Source organism: Pan troglodytes, chromosome 1, assembly GCF_028858775.2.
Source record: "Pan troglodytes isolate AG18354 chromosome 1, NHGRI_mPanTro3-v2.0_pri, whole genome shotgun sequence".
Taxonomy (NCBI): Eukaryota; Metazoa; Chordata; class Mammalia; order Primates; family Hominidae; genus Pan; species Pan troglodytes.
The window spans coordinates 38,001,359-38,025,068 of record NC_072398.2 but is presented as its reverse complement, the minus strand read 5'-3'; the positions used below and the strand labels follow the sequence as shown (position 1 = coordinate 38,025,068).

Genomic DNA, 23,710 nt, shown 5'->3' with positions numbered 1-23,710 from the left:
TCAATATATGAAACAGTTGCTTCAGGTGAACGTGAACCATCTGGAACCTGAAGCTCCACCCAAGCCAGTTTCCCTTCTACCCTCCAAGGATATCCAGGTATCCTTTGGCTCCATTCAGACACTGACTTTCCTGCAGACAGAGCTTGGGGCAAGTAGCCTACAAGGGTCTCTCCTAGAACCCAAATTCTGCAGCAGGATCCATTCCATCAAGATGCTAGAGAGGCAATAAATGCAAATATTCATATACATACACAGAAAATCAGGAAGAAGTTAAATTTCTGCCTCCTTACCCAAGTGCCTACTATGGAAAAACTGAGAAAAGTAAGCATTTGATGTCCTACTGCAAAAAGGACAAAGGGTCAATGTTAAATCCTTTATTGAAGAAAGATCTATGTACACACCCAGGAACAACATAGCACTTGATAACCCTACTGATGGCAGAGGCTGCTGCTGCTGGGAGGGAGGCTCTTTCCAGGATGAGGATGTCCAATGGGAGGGCAGTTCCAGGTCAGCCTTTTTAGATCACTCTGATTTTCATCCCTTATGTAGCTCCCTTAGGTCATGTAGTAATGAACCTGACAACCTAACCTGGCTTTGAGGTTCCTCAGCCTTGGCAGCCAGATAACAAAACAGCAAGGCTCAGATGTATGAGAGAATTTTTGGCCTCCATCAATCTTTTTTCTACCCTGGGCTTCCTCCCAAGTACTCTCTGTAATCAGGCATCTGGGCATCCAGACCATATTCGACAGCAATGGAAGAGACCAAGCCACTGTGATTGGCTTTTGGGAAGGGTTGACCTCTAACAGGTCCAGAAACTAGACTTGAGGATGGTAGCCTACCCCAGGAAATAGAACAATTGGTCTGGGGTCAACTTTATGGAGATGAATGACAAGTACAGAGAGGATGAGACAGCACCAGAGGGATGTAATGGCCACTGGCCATTAGAACATCTGATACTTAGTCCCAAGCCCTGAGTTTGAGCCCTTTATCTTCAGTTATTCGGAGCCTTGGCTGCATCAGTTTAACTTCTCTCACCATCAGCCTCTTCATTTGTAAAATGGGGATAACAAAGTTACTTAAAATAAAGTAAAAATACCCACATGTCTGATACATAGGTGTTTAAAAGTATCACTTTATTTATTTATTTATTTATTTATTTATTTTTTGAGATGGAGTCTCACTCTATTGCCTAGGCTGGGGTGCAGTGGCGCAATCTCAGCTCACTGCAACTTCCGACTCCCAGGCTCAAGCGATTCTCCTGCCTCAGCCTCCTGAGTAGCTGGGATTATAGGTGCCCACCACCACACCCAGCTAATTTTTGTATTTTTAGTAGAGATGGGGTTTTGCCATGTTGGCCAAACTAGTCTTGAACTCCTGACCTCAGGTGATCTGCCCGCCTCGGCCTCCCAAAGTGCTGTGATTACAGGTGTGAGCCACCGTGCCTGGCCCCAAAACTATCACTTTCCTTTCTTCTTTCCTTTTAAATTTCTCACCTGTAAGATGGAAATGCCCAACCTCATTTCACATGGCTGTTTGAATGACTTAAAAACAGGAAGTATTCAAAGTGTTTAACAAAACTCTGAAACTGCCTCTGCCTGTTTTTAGGGAAGAGGGCCAGTCTCAAATATAACAAGGGCAAAACTAGAAAAATCAACACTTAACCCTCAACATAATTAAAATTGCATTGATGAGTATAAAACAAGACCTAAATAAATGGAGAGAGTTGAATTGTTTGTAGGTAAGATTCCATTTTATAAGACGTCAAACGGCTCCCTCTAATATATATATCTAATGTAATTTCAATCAGTCTCAGCTGTTTTTGTATTTGTTTTTCCTCTAACTCTGATGAATTAAAATTTAATTCAAACAGAAAAATTAAGGTGTAAGCATGGCCAATAAATCTTTGAAATTATTAGAAAGGAATATAATAACAGGGACTACCTACTATAGTAATTAAGAGTCACTGGCACAGGCCTCAAAAGAAAAACAATAAAAATAATATCATTCATTGAGTACTTACAAAGGGGTCAGACCCTGAAACATTGTGGTTTACTTCTCACAATGACTCTATAATGTAGAATAGCTACTATTATTCCCATTTCAAATGTGGGGAACCCAAGTAGGCAAGTATCCTAATCGAACTCACATAGCTAATAAATTACTAGAGGGTTCCTAGAGAAGAAGACAGAAACAAACCCACATATGTGTGAGACCTTAGCATATAAAGAAAAGGGCATTTCAAATCAGAAAGGAAAAACTGGATTATTTAATAAATAGTAATGGGACAGCTGAATAAGCAATGTGGAAAATAAGTTAGATTATTGCTTCACATAATATATAAAAATAAATTCCAAATGGTTTAATATTCTAAATATTTTAGCACAACTATATAGTTACCAAAAGGAAAAAAAGGAAACGTATTTTTATTATTTAGGTAAGGAGAGGAACTTCCTAAGCATTATATAAAACTCAGAACCATAAAGGAAAACGCTGACATAAAACTTGTTCACTTCTAAATGGTTTTTAAAAAAAAAGTTTAAAAAGTTAAAAGAAAAAATGTTTAAATAGAGAAAAATGTTTTCAATATGTCTATGATTTACAATCAATATTCATTACATATAAGCAGCTCCTATCACTGAATAAATAAAAGATCACCCATTCAGCAAATAAGCAAAATATGATTGCTTTGCCTGTTAGATTTGGCTCTACAACTAGACTGTAACCTCCTCAAAGGCAGAGTCAGTTTCTTACATCTATATCTCTGTGACCCACCGGGTCTGGCATAGTGCTGAGCCTACAGTAGGTAATCAATATGTACCTGGCCAGCAGCTTCTCCTTGCTAGCTCAGCAGAAATGCTGTCAGATGCCTTTCCCTGGGCTTCTCTGACTGGGAAACTAACCCAGAGCTCCCAGATTCCAGGCCGCCAGCCGCACCACAAATTGTGGAGTCACATGCTGGGGAGTGTTGTCTAGAGGATGTACTGACTGCTTTTATTCCGGGTTAATACTTCTTGATTTTCTTGTTTGAAAAATTGAAAAATTAGTTGAGTAGCACAGGAGTGAACACAGGAATATTTACTGAATGACTTCATTAATGACAACTGTCGTTGATATAAGAAAATCAGGCCAGGCATGGTGGCTCATGCCTGTAATCTCCACCTGGGAGGTAGAGATGGGTGGATGGCTTGAGCTAAGGAGGTGAAGACCAGCCTGGCCAACATGGTGAAACCCCGACTCTACAAAAATACAAAAAAAAATTAGCTGAGCATGACGGTGTGTGCCTATAGTCCCAGGTACTTGGGTGGCTGAGATGGGAGGATGGCTGGAGCCTGGGATGCAGAGGTTGCAGTGAGCTGAGATCGCGCCACTGCACTCCAGCTTGGGCGACATAGCCAGACCCTGTCTTGAAAAAAAAAAAAAAAAAAGAAAGAAAAGAAAATCATACAGCATACTAAACATTAGGCAAGTAACAATACGAAATATACAGCACTCCAGAAATGTCAGGTTTTCCGAATGGCCAATAGATAGAAATCTTTCAAATAATCCGTCCTTCAACATATGTAATGGTATCCCAAACACTCATTCCAAACCATACCATGAAGCCTTCTGCTAATTACTCTCAACTCCCCAAAAGATAGGACAAATATTAATGCTTATCAATAGAAGATCCTTTCTACAAAGTTGTCCTTACAAACCCTACAGAATGAGACTGGGAAAAAAAGAACTAAAACAATGTATTAAAAGCTTGTAAAAATGAGTGGGAAAATGCCTATAATTAAATAGGATATATAGGCAAAGAATCTGAACAATTAACATTTAAAAGGGTAATTTTAAACGGATAATAAATAGGAAAAAAACACTTCAATCTCACTAGCATTAAAAAGCTCATTAAACAAAACAATTGTGGGCAATTTGACAATTTAAAAGTTATACTATTCAATGCTGGTGAGGCATAATGAGTCAGACACTCACATTCTGTATGAGGACTTGGAAATGGGTTCAGTTCTTCTGGAAAGCTATTTGGCAAAATGTCTCAGAAACCTTAGTTCACATTCCTTGACACAGCAATTCTCAACTTCTAGGAAATATTTCATAATGTCAACAAAATATATTTGTATAACAATTTTTACCTCAGTGTTCTTTTTAATAATGAAAATTGAGCCTCATAAATATCTAATAATAGAGGAAACATTAATAAAATTCTTTCTAAATTATATTTATGAGGAATTTTAATAATGGGGATATTTTTGTGACAAAGACTAAATAAACATATGATTTTTAAATTGTATACAAGTCGAAATCTCCATTATGTAAAATGTACACAGACAAAAACAAAAAGGAAACACATCAAAGAGTTAATAGTATAATAGTACTTCTCTGAGTCTGTTGGGTGTTTTTTTTTCTTTATATTTTTTGCATGCATTCATCATGGTAAAAATGCATTAATTTAAAAATCAGATTAAAAATATACTTCAAGATAGTGATATTTCACTTTTTAAAATCTCAACAAGAACTTTTCCCTCATAGAACTCTATATTGCTTTAAAATGCTGAATGTTTTACTCTATTGAACAGCGAAGTTTGAAAGTAGAAGCAAACTCTACCTCCACAGATGTGAAAAGAAATATGAACCCTCCTTCCTCCCCTCCGCCCCATTTCCGTTCCCAGTGGACTCCTCTCCTCCTGCTCACTCCCTGGCTCTGACGCCCTCACTTTGCATCACATGTTGTTTCTCTCCTGTTTCTTGGTAAATATCAGGTTCCTTTCAAAATCACTCAGCAAACATTCACCTCCTCACTCCTCAATGTCAACTCCCAGCCAGACACTAGCAAGTTTTACTTCAGGTTAAATGATGAGTTCCTGACTGGAACGCAGGGCTTCCTACTTCCTGGGCTCTGCCTGGGGCTCCCAAACTAAGTGAGGAGCCCATCACTGGACACCACTGAAAAAGGCCCTGCGCTCCATCTCCTCCATAGCCCCCTGGACACCTGTCAGTTTGAATGCCTCTTCCCCTGACCAGGCCACTATCATTTTGTTGTCAGAGGGATTCCTAACAGCCCCTCTACCTCCTGCTCACTAAGCTCTATTCCATCTCCACACTCTAGCTGGAGCCATATTTCTTTTCATTTCTTTTTTAGAAGGATTTTGCTATGTTTCTCAGGTCAGATTCAAACTCCTGGGCTCAAACGATCCTCCTCCCTCAGCCTCCAAGTAGCTGGGATTACAGGCGTGAGCCACTACCTCTGGGCTTAGAGCCCTCTTTCTAAAATGAAATCTGATGACATACTTACCCTGCTTAAAATCCCTCAACACCCCTCACCTCCACCGCCTTCTCCACCACTACCACTTTTAAGACAGATTCTAAACTATTTAACTTGGCCGTGTGACTGGCCCTTCCTAGTCTCTCCAACCTCATATTACTTCTAATGTATTTATACACACACACACATTTTGGGAGACAGAGTGAGTCTCTCTCTGTCACCCAGGCTGAAGAGCAGTGGCACAATCTCAGCTCGTTGCAACCTCTGCCTCTGGAGTTCGACAATTCTCCTGCCTCACCCTCCCGAGTAGCTGGGATTACAGGCACCCGCCACCACACCCAGCTAATTTTTGTATTTTTAGTAGATGGGGGTTTCACCATGTTGGCCAGGCTGGTCTCAAACTCCTGACGTCAAATGATCCACCCACCTTGGCCTCCCAAAGTGCCGGGATTACAGGCATGAGCCACTGCACCCGGCCCCTCATGTATTTATATATTTATTTACTCCATGAGTTTGGGTGGAGCACTTTCTATGTGTCAGGCACTGGGCTGGGTGCAAGGGGTAGAGCTCTGAAAGAGACGCACCCTGTTGGCATGGAAGTCAGTCTTCACTACAGCTGCTTTCTGTCCTTGCTACTCAGAGTGTGATCTGTGGACTAGCAGCATCAGCATCACCTGGAAGCAGAACCTCAGATCCTTTGCTAGACCCTCTGCATAGAAATACACATTTCCATTCACTGGTGAGTTCTTATGCATGTCAAAGTTTAAGAAGCATTGGTTTGTGTCTCTTGAACTCTCAATGCTCTCTCTCCGCTGCAGCCCTTTTCACATGCATTCAGCCTGGGATACTCTTGGCCCTGATCTTTGTCTAACTCCCCTCTATCCTTCCAGTTTCTGCATGGCACTTATGCCTGTTAGGAAGATTTCCTTCCCTGACCCCCTAGGTTGGAGTCATGAGCCACCTATGTGGTGTCACCATCAAAGCACTTATGGCTCTGTTCCGTGGATGCTGCCCGTTCCCCTACAGATGCTGTAAGAGCAGACACTGTGTCTATCTCTTCATACTTGCATCCCTAGCAGCAAGCCTACTGTTTGCCATAGGGTAGTGGGTCAATAAAAAGCTACTGGAAAAACAAAAAAAAAACATACACACACATACACACACACACACACAGAATCCAGTGCAACTGTATAATTTCCAGGCTTAACAAATAAGTTGAAGTTTCTTAATTCCTCAAGAGAGGGTGGGATTTGGAGGTAGTAAGCAGGTCCTAGGAAGAAAACAACATTATCTGCATCATTTCCTTAGTTTCATGGCTCGTGTTGTATGTACAAGTTTAGCCTTGTCCAGAGCCCCCGCTGGCCCACTAGTCATCTTTGTGTGAATTAGAAAGAGAAACTCCTTCCTCAGCACAGATGCAATTCCAGACCATGGTCCATGGAGGACTCAGCAAGCAAATCACAAGCTGGTTTCCACTTCCCCCTAAGCAGGGTATAGCCTGCACGACTTCATGTGGTAGCCCTGCCTTGTACTCACAATAAAACTGAGAATGGCCGTGGAGCAAACACTGGAAACTAATCCTGGTGCTACATGACCTCAGATGAGGAATTAACTTTCAGCTGTGCCTATTTCACAGAGATTAGAGATCCACATTTTAAAATACAGTCATGCCTTACACAAAGCTTATTTTCTAAAGGTAAAAGCTAGAGTAAAAATTGTATATGACCATAATTACTCTTGAAAATGCTTTAGTATCACCCATAGAGTAGAACCTGATGCCCAGGTTGATATGCCACTTTGGAGACTCTCAATAAGCCTACCACAACCTTCAGGGAGGGAAGAAATGCTGATTCTTTGGTAGCCCATCATTTGATCTAGTTGGTTTACCTGGGTAGTTCATGTCTACCTAAAGTACAGATCTTCAAATATCAGAATCAATCACTTTCAGCACAGTAAGATACTCATAATACAGGATCTTCAGCCCCAGAGACAGCTAGGAAAAGGCAGATTGCCCTCTCGCATCTCAAACTCACTCTGGGGCATATGTTCACTGAAACCAATGGCAAGTGAATTATTAGTGCTGCCAACGTGGAAAACTTTTAACTTATTCCATTAGCTTATGACACATGTGCAGACCATATCTTTCCCATGAGAAAGCCACGGTTGGTATGCTTCTGGTACGAGCTGTTGCTTTGAGTTGAGTTGTGTTCCCCCATAGTGGAAAGACTGGCATACAGCCCTTCACAGTCTTTCCCTTCGTTCCTCTCCTAGCTAATAGTGGGGTGGGAACTAGATCTGCTGGCAGAGGGAGTGAACTGGAGCAAGGCAACAACTCCAGTGTGAAAGCTTTGGTAACAACCCTCTTGGGCTTGTGGATGGCCAGTGCAAATCTCTCAGACCAGTATCGGCACAGACCACCAAGCGAACAGTAATCTCAGTCACCTACTCCAATACCGCAGACCTGAAAAAAAATCCCAGCCCCTCCCAGATAAAAACAACGCATGCCCTTTACTTTCCAGGGCAAAACATATCACTCAAACCTGAATGCCACAAAATTAAACAGTTATCCTCATGTGCCATAAGGACCACCCCGGAGTTGTTCAATTGAATCAATTTCCTACCAGTCAATCCTACGTATAAAAAACAGAACTTCTTACAAAACTAGTGTTTTTAAAAAACAGAAACAAACCACTATTAACACCCATGCAGCCTTGCTAGGCCCATATGCCCTACTTTCCATACTTCTAATACAGCTAATCTCCAACAGGAAACCTCCTAAGGGAAGAGCAAGTTTTATACTTCTGTATGGCTACTGACCTAAAACCTCATTAACATACTTTGTGGAAGTAATTGTAGCCAAAAACAAATACAAATTAACAATGCATTGTTGTTAATACTGGGGACAAACTTTTATTTAGAAACGCTTAATTAGGCACCCACTGTGTTACTTGTGCTAAGTGCTGTGGAAGATAGATACAAAGATGAACCGGACAGAATTTCTGTCTCATCTTCTCCCTCCCTTGTTAAAAAGTCTACAAGGGCCTTAAGCTAGCAACTCACCATATGTAAACCAATAGGAAAAAACACTAACTCTCAGCAACAACAATATAGATGAAGAAGGCTTAATTAGTTAGTGACAAGAACCTCATCAAATGTTCCTGTGAGAAACAGTGTAAGTGATCAATCTATATCATTCATCCCAACATACACAATGGCTTCAGGTAACAGCATTTAGCTGGTGGGAGAGAAGAAAAACCAAGACAGCAACAGAGGAAGAGGAGATATTTTACTATTTCAAACACATAAAGGTATGGTTCAGAATGGTCTCAATACTCACTGTTCTTCTTGTACATCAGAATTTCAAAGGAATTCATCTCATAGTTCTCAAATGTTTGCCGCACTTTTTCAATCGTGTCTTTATCAGTCAGCTCCCCATACATAAAACTGCAAACAACCAAAGAACTCAAGTTAGATTAAGAAGTATTCATTATTCTACAAGCATATGTTAAATATCTGTTCTATATTCAGCACTGTGCTATGTACTGTGGAACACACACACACACACAATGAAAACAATCATTGACTCAAAAAAATTTACTGATTCAACTGTGAATAAGACTTTTTCATTGTCTCCAAAAAACTAACAGTCTAATGAGAGATACACACCATAAAACAGATCAGAAAACAGTGGATTAGAGAACAGTGTGATCACTGCCACAATGGCAGCGCACATAATGAATTACAGAACACACAGAATAGGCACAGTGCACTCCCTGGTTGATCAGAGAATGCTTTCCAGAAGTAAGGACAGATTAGGTCTAAGGGGCAGGAAGGAGGGGAAATGGCTGAGAGAAAGAAGGAGAAAAACATTCCAAACAAAAGACAAGCAACTGCAAAGGCACAGAGGTGACAGTCAGATTAATTCCAGACCCTGATTATAGTTCATTTCAGTATGATTGAAATATAGACAATGAGAGGGAAATTTGCAACAGATAATATAGAGAAGTAAACAGAGGCAAGATCATGGAGGAGACCACGGCATTATAAGCCATGGGAAGTAATTTAATCTTCATCTTGAAAGCAATGGGAGCACAATGGGAGGGTTTTAAGCAAAGGAGAAACATAATCAGATTTCATTTTAGAAATACAACTCTGGGAGACTTCCTGGTAAAGATGGCTGAGTAAGTTTAGACCATAGATTTTTTTCCTTTTCTAGTTCTCAGCAAAAAAAAATTCATTTATTTAAATGTACATGTAATTTATTAGAGAAAACCTCAGGATACTAGAAGGTCTACCTGCTAACACTACTTCTCACCAGAAGCAAGAAAAATGCCAGGACTGTTTATTTTCCTGGGCCCCACACTGAATCTGGTCTAAAAATCATGGTTTGTCCCTCTGGGAACAGGATATACTTCCAATTAAGTAGAATGAATAATGGCACAGGAGACTAACAAAATGCCAGAGGAGGGGGAAAAAAACATCTTTCAATGGGGCTGGAATGTCCAGTTCTCTGACAAAGGCTGCCCACGGGCCCAGCCAGCATTTCCCCTGCCCACTCCAGGCCTTCAGACTGCAATAACAAGAAAGAGCAGCAATGATCACTCCTCAAGTCTTAGGTATTGCACAAACTGCCATGGGTTCCTAAATGTCACTGTAAAGTAAATATAATCTAACCTTTTTTTATGACTTGAATCACAAAAACACAGAATTTCAGAGCTACAAAGAACCTCAGAGGTTATCAAGTGCAATTTCTGGTCTAAAACTGAACCACCAAGTCAAGCACCATGCTTAGCTTGATACCAGAACAGCCTTGGGCTTACTACAGGCTTCCAAATTCTGGTACCCAATAAGAAGAGAGTCCTAGCTGTTGACTTTGTGAATTCTGTATCACAGTTGTTATCTTATGTCCCTTCCCAGCGCTCTGAGGAATGTGATTATCTGTGGTTGTCCTTACACACTCATGTAGTTCTCTGCTTTGGGGCTGTACTCTTTGTCTATAAGCCAGGAAACAGAAAACTGAGCTTGTTAAATTATCTCTAGAAAGAAGAATAGATCAAGACTAATTTAGCCCTGCCTGAGAATAAGAGGATTTTTCCTCTTTCTCCTTGTGAGTTAATTTTCTAGATAACTGACCTCCATTTAAATGAAGTGATGGTATATACGCTAGCAATTTCCTTAACAAGGTAAAAGAAATCCCTGTAAAGTTGAATCTTCAAATAAATGAAGTACTATAATTATACCTAGTTTTCATTCATCTTATGTACTTTTTCAGGCTTTAGATTACCAGTAGTTCTAAATTTCCTTTACCTGGATCTCAGATTGCAAATGCTTACAATGCACAAAATAAATAAAAGAGACTCCTGAGCTATCAGGAACATAGCTAGCACAAAGGTATGTTCATTTATAGAGAAGGGATACCTTTGGGTAATTCAACAAGTTGCTAAAAACTGTGCATAAAAGAAAAGTTGGTTAAATTAGCAAGTTATTTTATCTGATTTCCTTAAAGTGTTTGATTATAGCCAATAAGAAAGGTAAGGAAAGGCTGTTCAAGTCACACTAAAAAGTGAAGCTATGTCTCTCAAATTGTTCTGATTATATATGTGCAGGACAGATAGAGATGTAGATGCAGACAAATAGATCTATAAATACTTAAGAGGATAACAGCACACAAAGAATGTAAGATAATTCTATTACATTAAGAATTATAATGTCTAAACCTTTGAACATTTGAGGGAAGAATCTTCAATTTTCTATTTCTCAGTCCCCAAAATCTAAGATTTAAGAAAGTGGAAATATTTTCAAAACATTTGATACTTCCTTCTTATGAGCTCAAACATTTATTTTATTTTAGAAGAGTATTTTATTTTAAAATAATGTAAAGTGACATGGCTGACTTAGTAAGTAAAAATGCAACTTCTGAAAACAGAAGTCTATGCTTGGTCAGACAGGCTTCTCCACTCTTCATAGATGAGTTTGTTTCCTGATTTGGCATGAATGATTCCACTTCATGCAAACACCACTGAAGACAGAAGACTGAAGAAGGCAGAGACTGAGAGGAGCCAAAAGGCTATGGTGGGCCAAGACCTTGCCAGGGCACAGCAGGGGAATGTCTGGCAGGATCCAGGCTATATGTCTGGCTCAACACCTGGAAGATGCTTTAAAAGAGCTTTTCTAACACCACGGCCCAAGGACACTGCTTGGTTAGAAACCCTGTAAGAATATACCAGCTTCACTGTCAGTACAATTTGCTAAGAGTTCAGAGAGAGAGAGAGGTAACAGCATGAATTAGAAGGCAACAAAATATTGGTTCTCTCATCTTTTTCTGAAGTAAAAAACTTTGGCTGAGGCCAGGCATGGTGGCTTACGCCTATAATCCAGCACTTTGGGAGGCCAAGGCGGGCAGACCACCTAAGGTCAGGAGTTCGAGACCAGCCTGGCCAACATGGTGAAACCCCCATCTCTACTAAAAATACAAAAAAAAAAAAAAAAAATTAGCCAGGTGTGGTGGCACGTGCCTGTAATCCCAGCTACTCAGGAGGCTGAATCAGGAGAACTGCTTGAACCCAGGAGACAGAGGCTGCAGTGAGCCAAGATCATGTCACTGTACTCCAGTCTGGGTGACAAAGCAAGACGCCATCTCAAAACAAAAAAGAATTTTGACTGCGGAAAAGCTCTATGAACAAGGCCCTTGTCTCCAACATTGTAGTTACCCTTCTAAAATGCTCATAAATTTTCAAAAATTGTTTTAATCATCTAAAATTTCATTTCACTGTATTTGAGCCTCTAACTTTCACATTTAATTTAATCTAAAATGCCATAACTTTTGAGTTCACATTTTATAGACAGAATGGTTTTCCTGAGTTCTTCTGGGTTTTCTCCCATCTTAGTGACTGCAAGTTTGTCAGTTGTGGGAACTATGTTTTACATCTGCTTTGATTTTCCCTGTACAGTACATGAACTAGAGATGATATGGCAATAAATTTTCCTGTGAATACACACTAAATGAGGTAAAGGCAATTCCCGAATGCAGTAAACCATTTTCTTTTTCCAAAAGATACCATAATAGATTGTTCACCAGAACAACTCCAAACATAAATACCTGCAGGTGCTGCTTTTTTGCATCACTTCTGCCCTGTGATAGCCAGACAGCTTGCAAAATCCATCATTGCTGTACACAATAGGCCAGTCCACTATCTGAGCATTCCCCAACACAAAATTAGTATCTGTTAAAAAAAAAAAAAAGGGAAAAAAGGGCACATGAGGCAACACATTAGTTGAGATTCAATGAGGACATAAATAATGTCAAGCAATCCAGATATTTCTGATTCCCTCCAAAACATAGACTCTTGAACAGAAATGTCGCCCTGTAAGGAATATAAAACAACATTGTTTTAGAAGTGAATATCTTGAATGCAAGTGCTAACTTAGGTCACTGTACTCCAAAAAGAAGTTAGGAAAGAAAGCATACTTAACCAACCAACCAACAAATCCTGCAGAAATTCAGTGGATTCCCATGAGACATATTTAAGTCCTAATTTTTCATCCCAGTGAAGGTATACCAATAATACAGAGCAAGAGAGAGCCCAAAAGTAATTTATTCTGAGCTCTGTCCAGCATCTTAGCCTTTTCAGTCTTTTGGCCAGAAGCTAAAAATTTGCCTTCTTGACCCTAACTAGGATTTGCCCAACCCAGGAGGGCATCTCAGGAAGGCACAGAAAGGAGGCTGAACACTTCCTCATGGACACACACAGCACCATGGAACCCTCCCCTTGGTGAGGAATAGTAACTAGACTCTCTTAATACTAGAGCTTTGTAGAGGCTGATCAAGATGCTCACACAACAGGACCTTCTTGCTAATTTTGAAATTCTTGCTGATTTTGAAACGCAGCCACAGAGCTGCATTTTGGGGCTCTGTCACAGAGCAGCAGCCTACCACACACTCATAATGCAGGGTTTAGGTAGGCTAGTTGTGTTTGGCCAGCTTAGTGTATTCTCACTACTTCCCACATTTTTGAAAATCAGTCGTCAATACTTTTTATGCTCAGGATATCAACTGTCCTTCCTTTCTTTTCAAGCATTTCAATTAAGCAAATAACATCCAGAACTTAAATGTAATCATTATTTTAGTTTGGCCCTTCCTTTCCACAGAAGACCCACCCACTTCCCCCACCCTCCAAAAAAAGAAACAATACAAACAGCCTTCTTTAGTTGTAAACTGGAGAGGGTATTGTGTGTGTCTGTGTGTGTGTGTGTGTGTATACACATACTACCTAGAGTGAAATAATAGTGATATATTATATCATCATTTAATTGAAAGCATTTACAGTTTTTTCACAATATGGGTAACCATCCCTTCAGATAGGCTTCTCCACCCTTCTTAGATGAGTTTATTCTTGATTTGGCAGGCTTGGGAAAATGATTCCACTTCATGCAGACACCACTGAAGACAAAAGACTTGGAAGAAGACAGGGCCTGAGAGGAGATAAGGGTTGTGGTGAGCCAAGACCTTACAAAGGAGGGCAAGGGAGGAGGAATTACTAAATACGGCAATCTATTCTTGAGAATGCTTTGATCTATTTTAAAGGAACAGAAAATACAACATTTATGATGTGAATCTATAAAGCTACTATTTTTATAAATATGCTTTTAATGAAAATCTACAACCAGTCCTTCCGTCCATCTCTCCCATATATACATAAATTGTTCTTGAGTGCCAACAGGTGCCAAGCACAATGCAAGACCCTGGGGGTCTCCAGATTGATAAGAAATGGTCCCTGCACTCAAGGAACTTAGCAAGACAAATAGATATGTCCACAACTAACTAAAGAAACAGGTAAGAAAACAATGAACTCTGAGAGAGGTAATGGGCTGCGTCTCAGAGGGGATAATATTTGAACTTGCTCTAGTCTAAAAGGATGAGTAAGATTTATTTAAACTTTTTGAATGCCTAAAAGGTAATTGGCACAGATAATACAAAAACAATAGATATAGAAATTAAAATATGGTCACTGTCTTCATGAACTCAAGAGGGTGTGAGAGGAAGGGAACATTCCAGGCAGAGGATCCAGCATGGGCAAAGGCATGGCAGCATGGAACACAGTGCAGGCTAGGGTAGACAAAGGGCAGCCAGGAAGAGTGGCAGGATGAGTAACTGAAGACTAGACTGGGAAGGATCTGGAATGAATAAAGTCAGAGAGCTTTGATTTTATCGTAGGGGCAGAATAATCCTTCATATTGGTCTTCTCTCCCTGAATAAACTCACATTTCCTGAACTGAATAGCTTAGACTTAAAAGTAGTACAGTATTTACTAAATTACTCCCAAGTGTATATGAAGCCTAGTTGGTTTGACCATCTCTTGTTAAATCCTGAAATAGTAGTTAATTTCCCTCAAAACACCTAGAGCAGGAGGAAAAACTGAGTGTGCTTTATCATGGCTAATGCTCCACTGAGATTATCTATGCGGAAAGAGGGAAGAATAGCCAGTTATAGATAATGAGTTGACCACATATGTTTATTTTCTCTTGTATACCAGACCCCAGTAAAATAAAAGTAAACAAATTAAAAATGTAAAAATCCACAAAAATGAAAATTAAGTTAAAAAGAATGAACCAAAAAAAAAACTGGGGAAGAAGCAGCAATATTACAGGAAACAGAGAAGAACTTTAAAAAAAAAAATCTAATTGGTATCCTTAGAGAGATTCAAGAAGTATTACATCCACAAAACAAAAACAGAATGCTATGAGGAAAAAAAAAATAAGGGAACAAGAACTCTTATAAATTAAAATGAATAGCAATTAAATATTCAACATGAATTTTAGAAGATAAAGTCTTACAGAAAGTAGTACAGAAAGAGAAAGAGACAAGAAACAGAGAAGAAAAAAAAAAAGACATGAGGATCAGTCCAACAGGAAAAACATGCACCCTAAGAGGAACAGCAAAAAGAACAACATGAGAAAAGGCCAGAGGACATTCTCTTTAAAATTAAAACAATAAAATGTGAGTGTATAATGAAGATATTTTCATATATGCAAAGATTACGGGAAATTATTTACCACATATTCTTTCTTTGGCAGTTACTTGAGGATGTGTACCAGCAAAATGAGGGAATAAAGCAAAAAGGAGGACAACATGGAAACCAGGAAAAAATAGCTCCAACTGTAGAAAGCAAGGAAGAGAGCTAGTAGACAGTATTCAATACTAAACAATTCAGAGACTAGAAGTTCCAAAAGAGAATTATCTGGGGGTAAAGGAGGTTAGGATTTGATTATATTCTTGATCATTTAGAACAACATTATCAATAAAGGTATGGCAGGAAAGGGAATTAGAAACATCAAAGGAAAACAAAAACCAAAATCTCACGGTCACATCATTGTAGGAATAAGGTAAGCACCTTATTAATTTTGAATTTTAAAACCAATACATAATAAAGGATGGAATATTTAATTATCATAAGTATCTGAATGTAATCTCATTGATTCTGATGCTAAAAATACAGGTGATAAAAGTTTAGGGAGAGAAAAGAGAACAATGATGAAGCAAATAAGAGATAGTGTGTACAGCTGATTAAAAAATGGTATAAATATTTTACTTAAAGTTGCAAAGATAAATAAGAGAGTAATATAATTATATTAGGAGGAGGGGTAGGGAGTAAGATTAAGTGAGCTAAAACCTCAACTAATTAACAGAAGTCAACAGATAATATCCAGAATGGATAAATCTATAAATAGCTCTAATGCATGTTATTTAGAGACATGGCAGAAACTATAAGAAGAAAGCTAAAATTAGAAGACACGGCCTCTGGTGAGTAGGATGGGAGGAGGGACAAGGCATAGAATGGTTATTTACATTACATTACAAGCTCTTCTGCTTGATTTTTGTAAACATGAACTTACTGACTTTGATAAAAATAACTATGTACTTAATTTTAATTAATTTAATCATAAAAGATTAATTTATTGATTAAATTTTTTACTTACTGAAAAATGAGAGCAAGATAGATTTCAAGCTCCAGATATCACGGCAAGTGCTCACAAAAATGTTCTGATAACCTTTTAAAGTGGTTTATCCTTTCATAAGCATACCCTCAGTCCCTGGTGTGCATATTACAGCCCCAGCTAAGAAAAACCAAACCCACCGCCTCTGCCCAGCGGTCCCACCGTCTGGGAAGTCAGGAGCGCCTCTGCCCGGCCCCCCCACCGTCTGGGAAGTGAGGAGCGCCTCTGCCCGGCCACCGCATGGTCTGGGAAGTCAGGAGCGCTTCTGCCCGGCCCCCACCCTTTGCCACCGTCTGGGAAGTGAGGAGCCCCTCTGCCCGGCCGCCCACCGTCTGGGAAGTGAGAACGGCCTCTCCCTGGCCGCCGAACCACTGGTAAGTGAGGAGCACCTCTGCCCGGCCCCCCGCCCCGTCTGGGAAGTGAGGAGCGCCTCTGCCCAGCCACCTCACTGTCTGGGAAGTTAGAGCGCCTCTTCCCGGCCCCCGCCCCGTCTGGGAAGTGAGGAGCCCCTAACCTGGCCGCTGCACTGTCTGGGAAGTGAAGAGCGCCTCTGCCCGCCCTCCCCCACCCCACCCAACCCCGGTCTGGGAAGTGAGGAGCGCCTCTGCCTGGCTACTACACCGTCTAGGAAGTGAGGTGCCCCTCTGCCTGGCCGCTGCACTGTCTGGGAAGTGAGGAGCACCTCTGCTTGGCTGCCCACCATCTGGGAAGTGAGGAGCGCCTCTGCCTGGCTACTGCACCGTCTAGGAAGTGAGGTGCCCCTCTGCCTGGCCGCTGTACTGTCTGGGAAGTGAGGAGCGCCTCTGTCCAGCCACCTCACCGTCTGGGAAGTTGGAGCACCTCTGCCCCGCCACTGCACCGTCGGGGAAGTGAGGAGCATCTCTGGCCTGCCTCCGCCCCGTCTGGGAAGTGAGGAGCCCCTAACCTGGCCGCTGCACTGTCTGGGAAGTGAGGAGCTCCTCTGCCCCATCCCCCACCGCCCACCCCCCTTCACCCCTCCACCCCTCCCCCCGGGGCCCGGGTCTGGGAAGCGAGGAGTGCCTCTGCTTGGCCGCCCCACCGTCTGGGAAGCGAGGAGTGCCTCTGCTTGGCCGCCCCACCCTCTGGGAAGCAAGGAGCTCCTCTGCCCCGCCGCAGTGCAACTCTCCAAGTATGAAGTGACAGCCTTGTGTGTGATCTTTCTGCCCTCCCCAAGTTTGCATTTTCGACATTAAAGTTTACTTTTTATTAAATAAATTTAAAAAAAAAAACAAAAAAACAAGCCCACTAGCATCTTCTCTGACTTTAGTAAGGGAAACAGAAAAATAGGAAGTGCAGTAGGAATAGAATCATCAGCCTATCACCCACTCAGAAGATACTCACCATAGAATTTAAAGTTCCAAAATAGTTTCCTCTCACTACTAACCCAAGCAAGCAATTATAGCTCTAGGGAGCAAGATTCCCTTGTCACTCCATGATAGAAGGTCTAGGAATTCCCTCTTTACCCAAGGAGTTAGAGAGAATGGAAGAAAGATTTCTAGTCCCAGCCACAAAGCCGTTTGCCTCCAACAGTATAGAAATTCTTCCCCCATCCCTTCCCCATTCCTGGCACGCACGTTCTCTTCTATTTTAAACCACAAATAATCGACCTGTAAATTACCTTCCAGAACACAATCTGTTTATAAGTTAGGGGCTACCCATATAAATACCATAACACCACATATATCATCAGGAATTAAGGGATTCCACATAAGTGAGATTTTAGATATTAATAATAATGGGTACAATTTATTGATAATTACTCTTTACCAGGTACTGTTTTAAGTACTTTACCATATATCATGGTTTTTTTCAACCTTTACATGAATCTTTGTGAAGAATTATTACTTTACTGAAGGAAGTCTCAGGGATTTCATCATTTTACTCATGAGGAACCTGAGTCTCTGAGGATGCACAATAACCATTTATACCAGGGTAAAGTTGGGATTTGAACCTAGGTCTATGTGACTTCAAAATTTATGCTTTTAATCATTATATTACATGGTCTGCTTATGCCATTGGGTGCTAAAATCAGACCATTTCTATGAATACCGTTATTGTAGTCATACATTGTTATTCTGCCTTCTGATATACAATGATGCCCTCTGGAAATTTTGATGTGAGTAGAAGTCATTGTCCCACTTCTAAATGCTTGGGTTCTCCTGTCTATCTTTTCAATGTTTGGTCTCTTCCTTGAAGACTACCATCTTTTACTTCTTAAAACTTAGTGTGCTGGCCAATTTCTATAACAGTCCTGCTCCCATACAATGGAAGAGGAGAAGGAACAGGGGAGAAGAGGGTAAACTTTGTGCCTGGCTCCCCATTTGACACTCAGGGGTGAGGAAGAACACCACACTGGGTGACCCAAAGCAGCTGCACAGGAAACTTGGCCATGTTAGCACTCCTGAGCCTCCCTCAGTTCCCATGGAGTCTGGAAAGAATCCAGAAGTCCCCAACTGCCCGTGGCTGCTGAAGTTGAATAAGCAGATGGTTATCACAGTGGAGTGAGCTGACCTTATAGCCAAGGGCTATATGTCAACCTACCCAATCCTAGGATCAACTGGGGTGGGTGGGGGTGTTTAGGGGAGGACAGTGAGTCAGGCAAATATCAGACATGAGCTGGAGGCCAGTAATAGCCTACATTAGATCAAGTCTCTCTCTCTCTCTCTCTCTGTCTCTCTCTCTCTCTCTCTCTCACACACACACACACACACACACACACACAGAGAGAGAGAGAGAGAGAAAGAGAGAATATGTGTGTTGGATTGGGGCAGAGGTACCAAGTTTCATTCAATCCAAGAGAATGGAACATAAGTTCACCAGCTGTGGACTGGAGCCCCACATATCAGCTGAGCACCCAGTGACCAGCAGAGCAGGGACCATTGCCAGAGACCTAAGGAACAAGAGGGGAAAAATAGGGCTCTCCATCCAGGGCTCTGAGGCTCCAGAGACTATGCAAGGGCCACTTGTTTCCACCCCACACACCATCTTAGAAGCAATGAGGTGGGTAGAAGTGCAATCTGAACCCACCCAGAAGAGACTGAGTTACCCAAAAGACTATTTAAACTGGAAGAGCTTGAGATACCACTTTATAGTCCCCTCAACCACATTCCCTTTGCTATTCAGTAAGATGGGAGGGAATGGCAAAGGGGAAGATTAGATCTGTTAAATAAAATAAAGAAATAAGCCTATGTATGTCTGAGTAAATTTGCCAGCGTGCCTCTAGAAGTACATCTGCCATAAGAATAAACAGGCTGAGAAAATGGGAATCTCCTGAATAAAGTACATAAATTCCAGTACGAGGACACTATGACAGCAACTTTGCTTAGCCAAGGCTTCTTAATTCCCCCAGGTGGTTGGCCATATTCCCCATGGTTGAGAATGCCAAATAAGAGAGCTAAAGTGAAGCGACACAGAGTTTCTAGCCAAATGCACACAGATGGGCGTTCTACATCCAAACATAAATGACTCTGGGATTATTTACTATTTTTTGCACTCAGTAAACAGAAACCTAATTTTAAGCTAAGCAAAATGTAATTAGCAAAGTAACCCACTGCTTGGACAAAATATCAAATAATATATAATCTCCTACATAAATAAATGGAAATATATCCCATGTTCATGTACTGGAAGAATTAATAATTCTTTTTTGGGGGGTGTGGGAGTTGGTTTTTTGTTTGTTTGTTTTTTGTTTTTTGTTTTTTTTGAGACAGGGTCTCGCTCTGTTGCCCAGGCTGGAGTGCAGTGGTGCAATCTCGGCTCACTGCAACCTCTGCATCCCGGTTTCAACCTCCGCCTCCCGGATTCAAGCAATTCTCCTGCCTCAGCCTCCTGAGTAGCTAGGACTATAGACACACACCACCATGACCAGCTAATTTTTGTATTTTTAGTAGAGATGGGGATTCATCATGTTGCTGAGGCAGTTCTCGAACTCCTAACATCAAGTGATCCACCGGCCTTGGCCTCCCAAAGTGCTGGGATTACAGGCATGAGTCACCGCACCTAGCAAGAATTAATATTGTTAACATGTTCAGACTACCTGTGATGGTTAATACTGAGTGTCAAATTGATTGGATTTAAGGATGCAAAGTATTAATCCTTGGTGTGTCTGTGAGGGTGTTGCCAAAGGAGATTAACATTTGAGTCAGTGGGCTGGGGAAGGCAGACCCACCCTTAATCTGGTGGGCACCATCTAATCAGCTTCCAGCAAATATAAAGCAGGCAGAAAAACGTAAAAAGGCAAGACTGCTCTAGCCTTCCAGACTACATCTTTCTCCTGTGCTGGATGCTTCCTGCCCTCAAACATCGGTCTCCAAGTTCTTCAGTTTTGGGACTCGGACTGGCTCTCCTTGCTCCTCAGCTTGCAGACAGCCTATTGTGGGTCCTTGTGATTGTGTAAGTTAATACTTAATAAACTCCCCTATATATATATATATATACACACACACACACACACATACACATCCTATTAGTCCTGTCCTTCTAGAGAACCCTGACTAATACACTACCCAAAGTGATCTACAGATTAAATGCAATCCTTATCAGAATTCCAAGGACATTTCAGCCAGGCATGGTGGCTCACATGTGTAATCCCAACACTTTAAGAGGCCAAGGTGGGAGAATTGCTTGAGCTCAGGAGTTTGAGACCAGCCTGGGCACCAAAGTTAGCTTGTCTCCAATAAAAACTTTTTAAAAATTAGCCGGGCACAATGGCATGTGCCCATAGTCCCAGATACTCGGGAGGCTGAGGTGGGAGGATCACTTGAGCAAAAGAGGTCAAGGCTGCAGTGAGCTATGAGCATGCCACTGCAATCCAGCCTGGGCAACAGAGCAAGACCCTGTCTCTATAAAAACAAATGAATCAATGACATTTTTCACATAAATAGAAAAAATATCCTAAAATTTATATGGAATGCTAAACTCATTCAAAAACACCCTCTCAGAAACACTGAGAATAATGTTAGACTAAATATCTGGGCACGCCATGGCCCACTGATAAAATTAACTACCACAAACACCAAAGCCAAGGCTCTTAACAATATAACTTCTGCAGTAGTCTTTAATGGAATCAGCAGAGCCACAGCTTGCAAATTTTCAATGCCCTCACAGTCCTAGTAGTACTCTGAGTTTGGTAGGAGTGAGCACCATTTCAAAGCTCTATTTTGATAAAGAGTTTTTATGCAGGCAATACTTACCTTTCCACACCTGGGGTTTCCACTGAGAGAAAGGAGTGTCCACCCACCCCTAGATAGAAGAAGTATTGGGGTGAATTGTTTTGTCCCCCTTTTCATCCCCATCACTTTTACCTTCATAATCAGACTGACCAAACTGTTGGTAGCTACATCAAGAGCAAGAGGAATCACTCTGTTTGTCTTGGTCTGTCATACTTGCCTATGCCCCAGCCTGGTGGGGAAAGAGAGGGTTTGAGCAACTTGTCTCCTTGTGGTACTCAGAACCTGTAATACTTGTGACAGGCCCTGCCAGACCTGTGCTCAACTTCAGCTTCTTAGCCTAGGAGTAGGTCAGTAACTCATGGTCTAGAAGCCAGGGTATAAGCTTGAGAAGGGAAACAAATGGCACCACTATCTTCTCTAATCCAATATAATAGTAATGGAGCTGATTCCGTATTTTGACCCTCATTTGGCTCCTTCAGTCTTCCACTGAGTAAAAATCTAAAGGGAATGAGAGTAAAATGGGCTCCAGCACATTAATAAGAATCAAACCTCCAAGATTCCAAGGGTATTGAGAGGTCACCCACTTTCTTGATTCCTAGCACTGCTGAATCACACTGGTGAGACCCTTTATGAATACCTTCAGAGGAAGAGGCAATATGGCCACTTTTAGAACACTGCTGATGCTGTGTAAGCTCTTTTCACTGTCTTTCTTTTGTGTGTATGTGGAGAAGACCAGACACTTACACACCTCAGGTCTCCTACTCTATGTTAGGTAATACAGTCAAAGCCTCATTATAACCAGTTAAGATTATATTGGTAGCCCCCAATAAGCCCTGCCTCCTTGCATTCACACCTTGTGTAGCTCTCTCCCCCTTGCATCTGGGTGGCCTATGATTTGCTTCAACCAACAGAATGCAGTAGACTTGGTGCTGTGCCCATTGCAGGTGTAAGCCTTAAGATCTGGTGACTTCTGCTCCTGTGTTCTTGGGAGCCCTGAACTTCCATGTGAGAAGTCCGGCCATGCTACAGGAGAGGCCATAAGGAGACTGTGCAACCAGAGCCAGCCTAGAGAGAAAGAGGTCCTGAGATTACATGGAGAAGAACTGAGGAATCTAGTCAACAATGAAAACCAATAGAAGAATGAGGGGTAAAAGATACTCTATTAATCTACTCTTCCCCTTCCCCAGCAATCCCTAGGCTTCCCAGAGCACCATTTGTGAGAAGAAAGGGGATGATAACAAGTTGAATTCTAGTCACAGTGTTGTCCCTAATGAGCTGTAGGTAAGTCACTTCAGCTCTGTGGATCTGGTGGGGGACAGGGTCAACTAAATCTCCATGCTTCTGGCAGCAATAAAATATGACTGTCTAAGTAATCAGATGTATAACAAAGAACAAATCAGATGATGCCCCACAACCTGCAAGCCATGCATCTATATGGAGTAATCAAACCGGTCATGATCATGAAATATCACTTCTCTAAATGCTGGACTCTGTGCAGCCTGGGTCATTTCAAAAACAGCAGAAACACCCTCTAAATGTAATACCCTAATTCCAGGTGAACCATGTTGTATCAGGCTTTTGCTCAATGGAATTGTTTGGATTTGGGATATGATGTGCTGTGCAGTATTAATATTAAAATGTGCCATGTTGTCAAATGAGTCAACAATAGAAATAAATCACATATTGGTGGGTCCATTTATATATGGGGAAAATGCCTAAATGTGTCTTTGAAAACAAATATGCTATTGATGCACACACATACACACACACGTATGTGTATATATGTATCTTTTACAAGCAGAATATGTAACTTCCAATCAGCCAATAACCCATTCTGAAGCATCAAACCTGCCTCCAAATTTGTATTTTCTGAACTTATCAAGTCCTTCCTACATTGTTCAGTAAAATGTGTAGGTTCAACCTGGCTGCCCTTGCCATGATTTATTCATTGGTTCTCATCTGAAAGTTCCCCTGCGTCCCAAGTCTTTGATGCAAATTAGCCAGATTCTACTGCCGCCTTCTGATGCTTTTTTACCCCCTAAGGGTCTATAGCTGCAAGAGTGTGTGCAATTAAGTGTAAGGTTTCCTAAATTCAGCCTTCCTCAGCCCACATAGTTTTCCTCTGGTTCATAGCATAAAACAAACATTCTCTAAAAATTTAAAAGACTCCCTTCCTCCCCCTACTGTGTAAAGTTTCTCCAACTGATGAGGCATGAGCCAAACTACACTGCAGTAGTCAGAAGTGTCAAAATCATTCCAAGTC

At 41.3% G+C, this 23,710-nt stretch overlaps 1 protein-coding gene across 2 annotated transcripts in view; it reads right to left on the bottom strand.

Annotated features, from left to right (window-relative positions):
* The window catches only part of KCNH1 (potassium voltage-gated channel subfamily H member 1), a 463,623-nt gene that overhangs the window by 424,464 nt on the left and 15,449 nt on the right, over positions 1 to 23,710 (bottom strand). For both annotated transcript variants that reach the window (XM_016938123.4, XM_016938126.4), the window contains exons 2-3: positions 12,360 to 12,483; positions 8,598 to 8,704 (exon numbers count right to left, since the gene is read on the bottom strand). In XM_016938123.4, the coding sequence (XP_016793612.1) occupies positions 8,598 to 8,704; positions 12,360 to 12,483 (231 nt within the window). The remainder of the gene's footprint in view (positions 1 to 8,597; positions 8,705 to 12,359; positions 12,484 to 23,710) is intronic.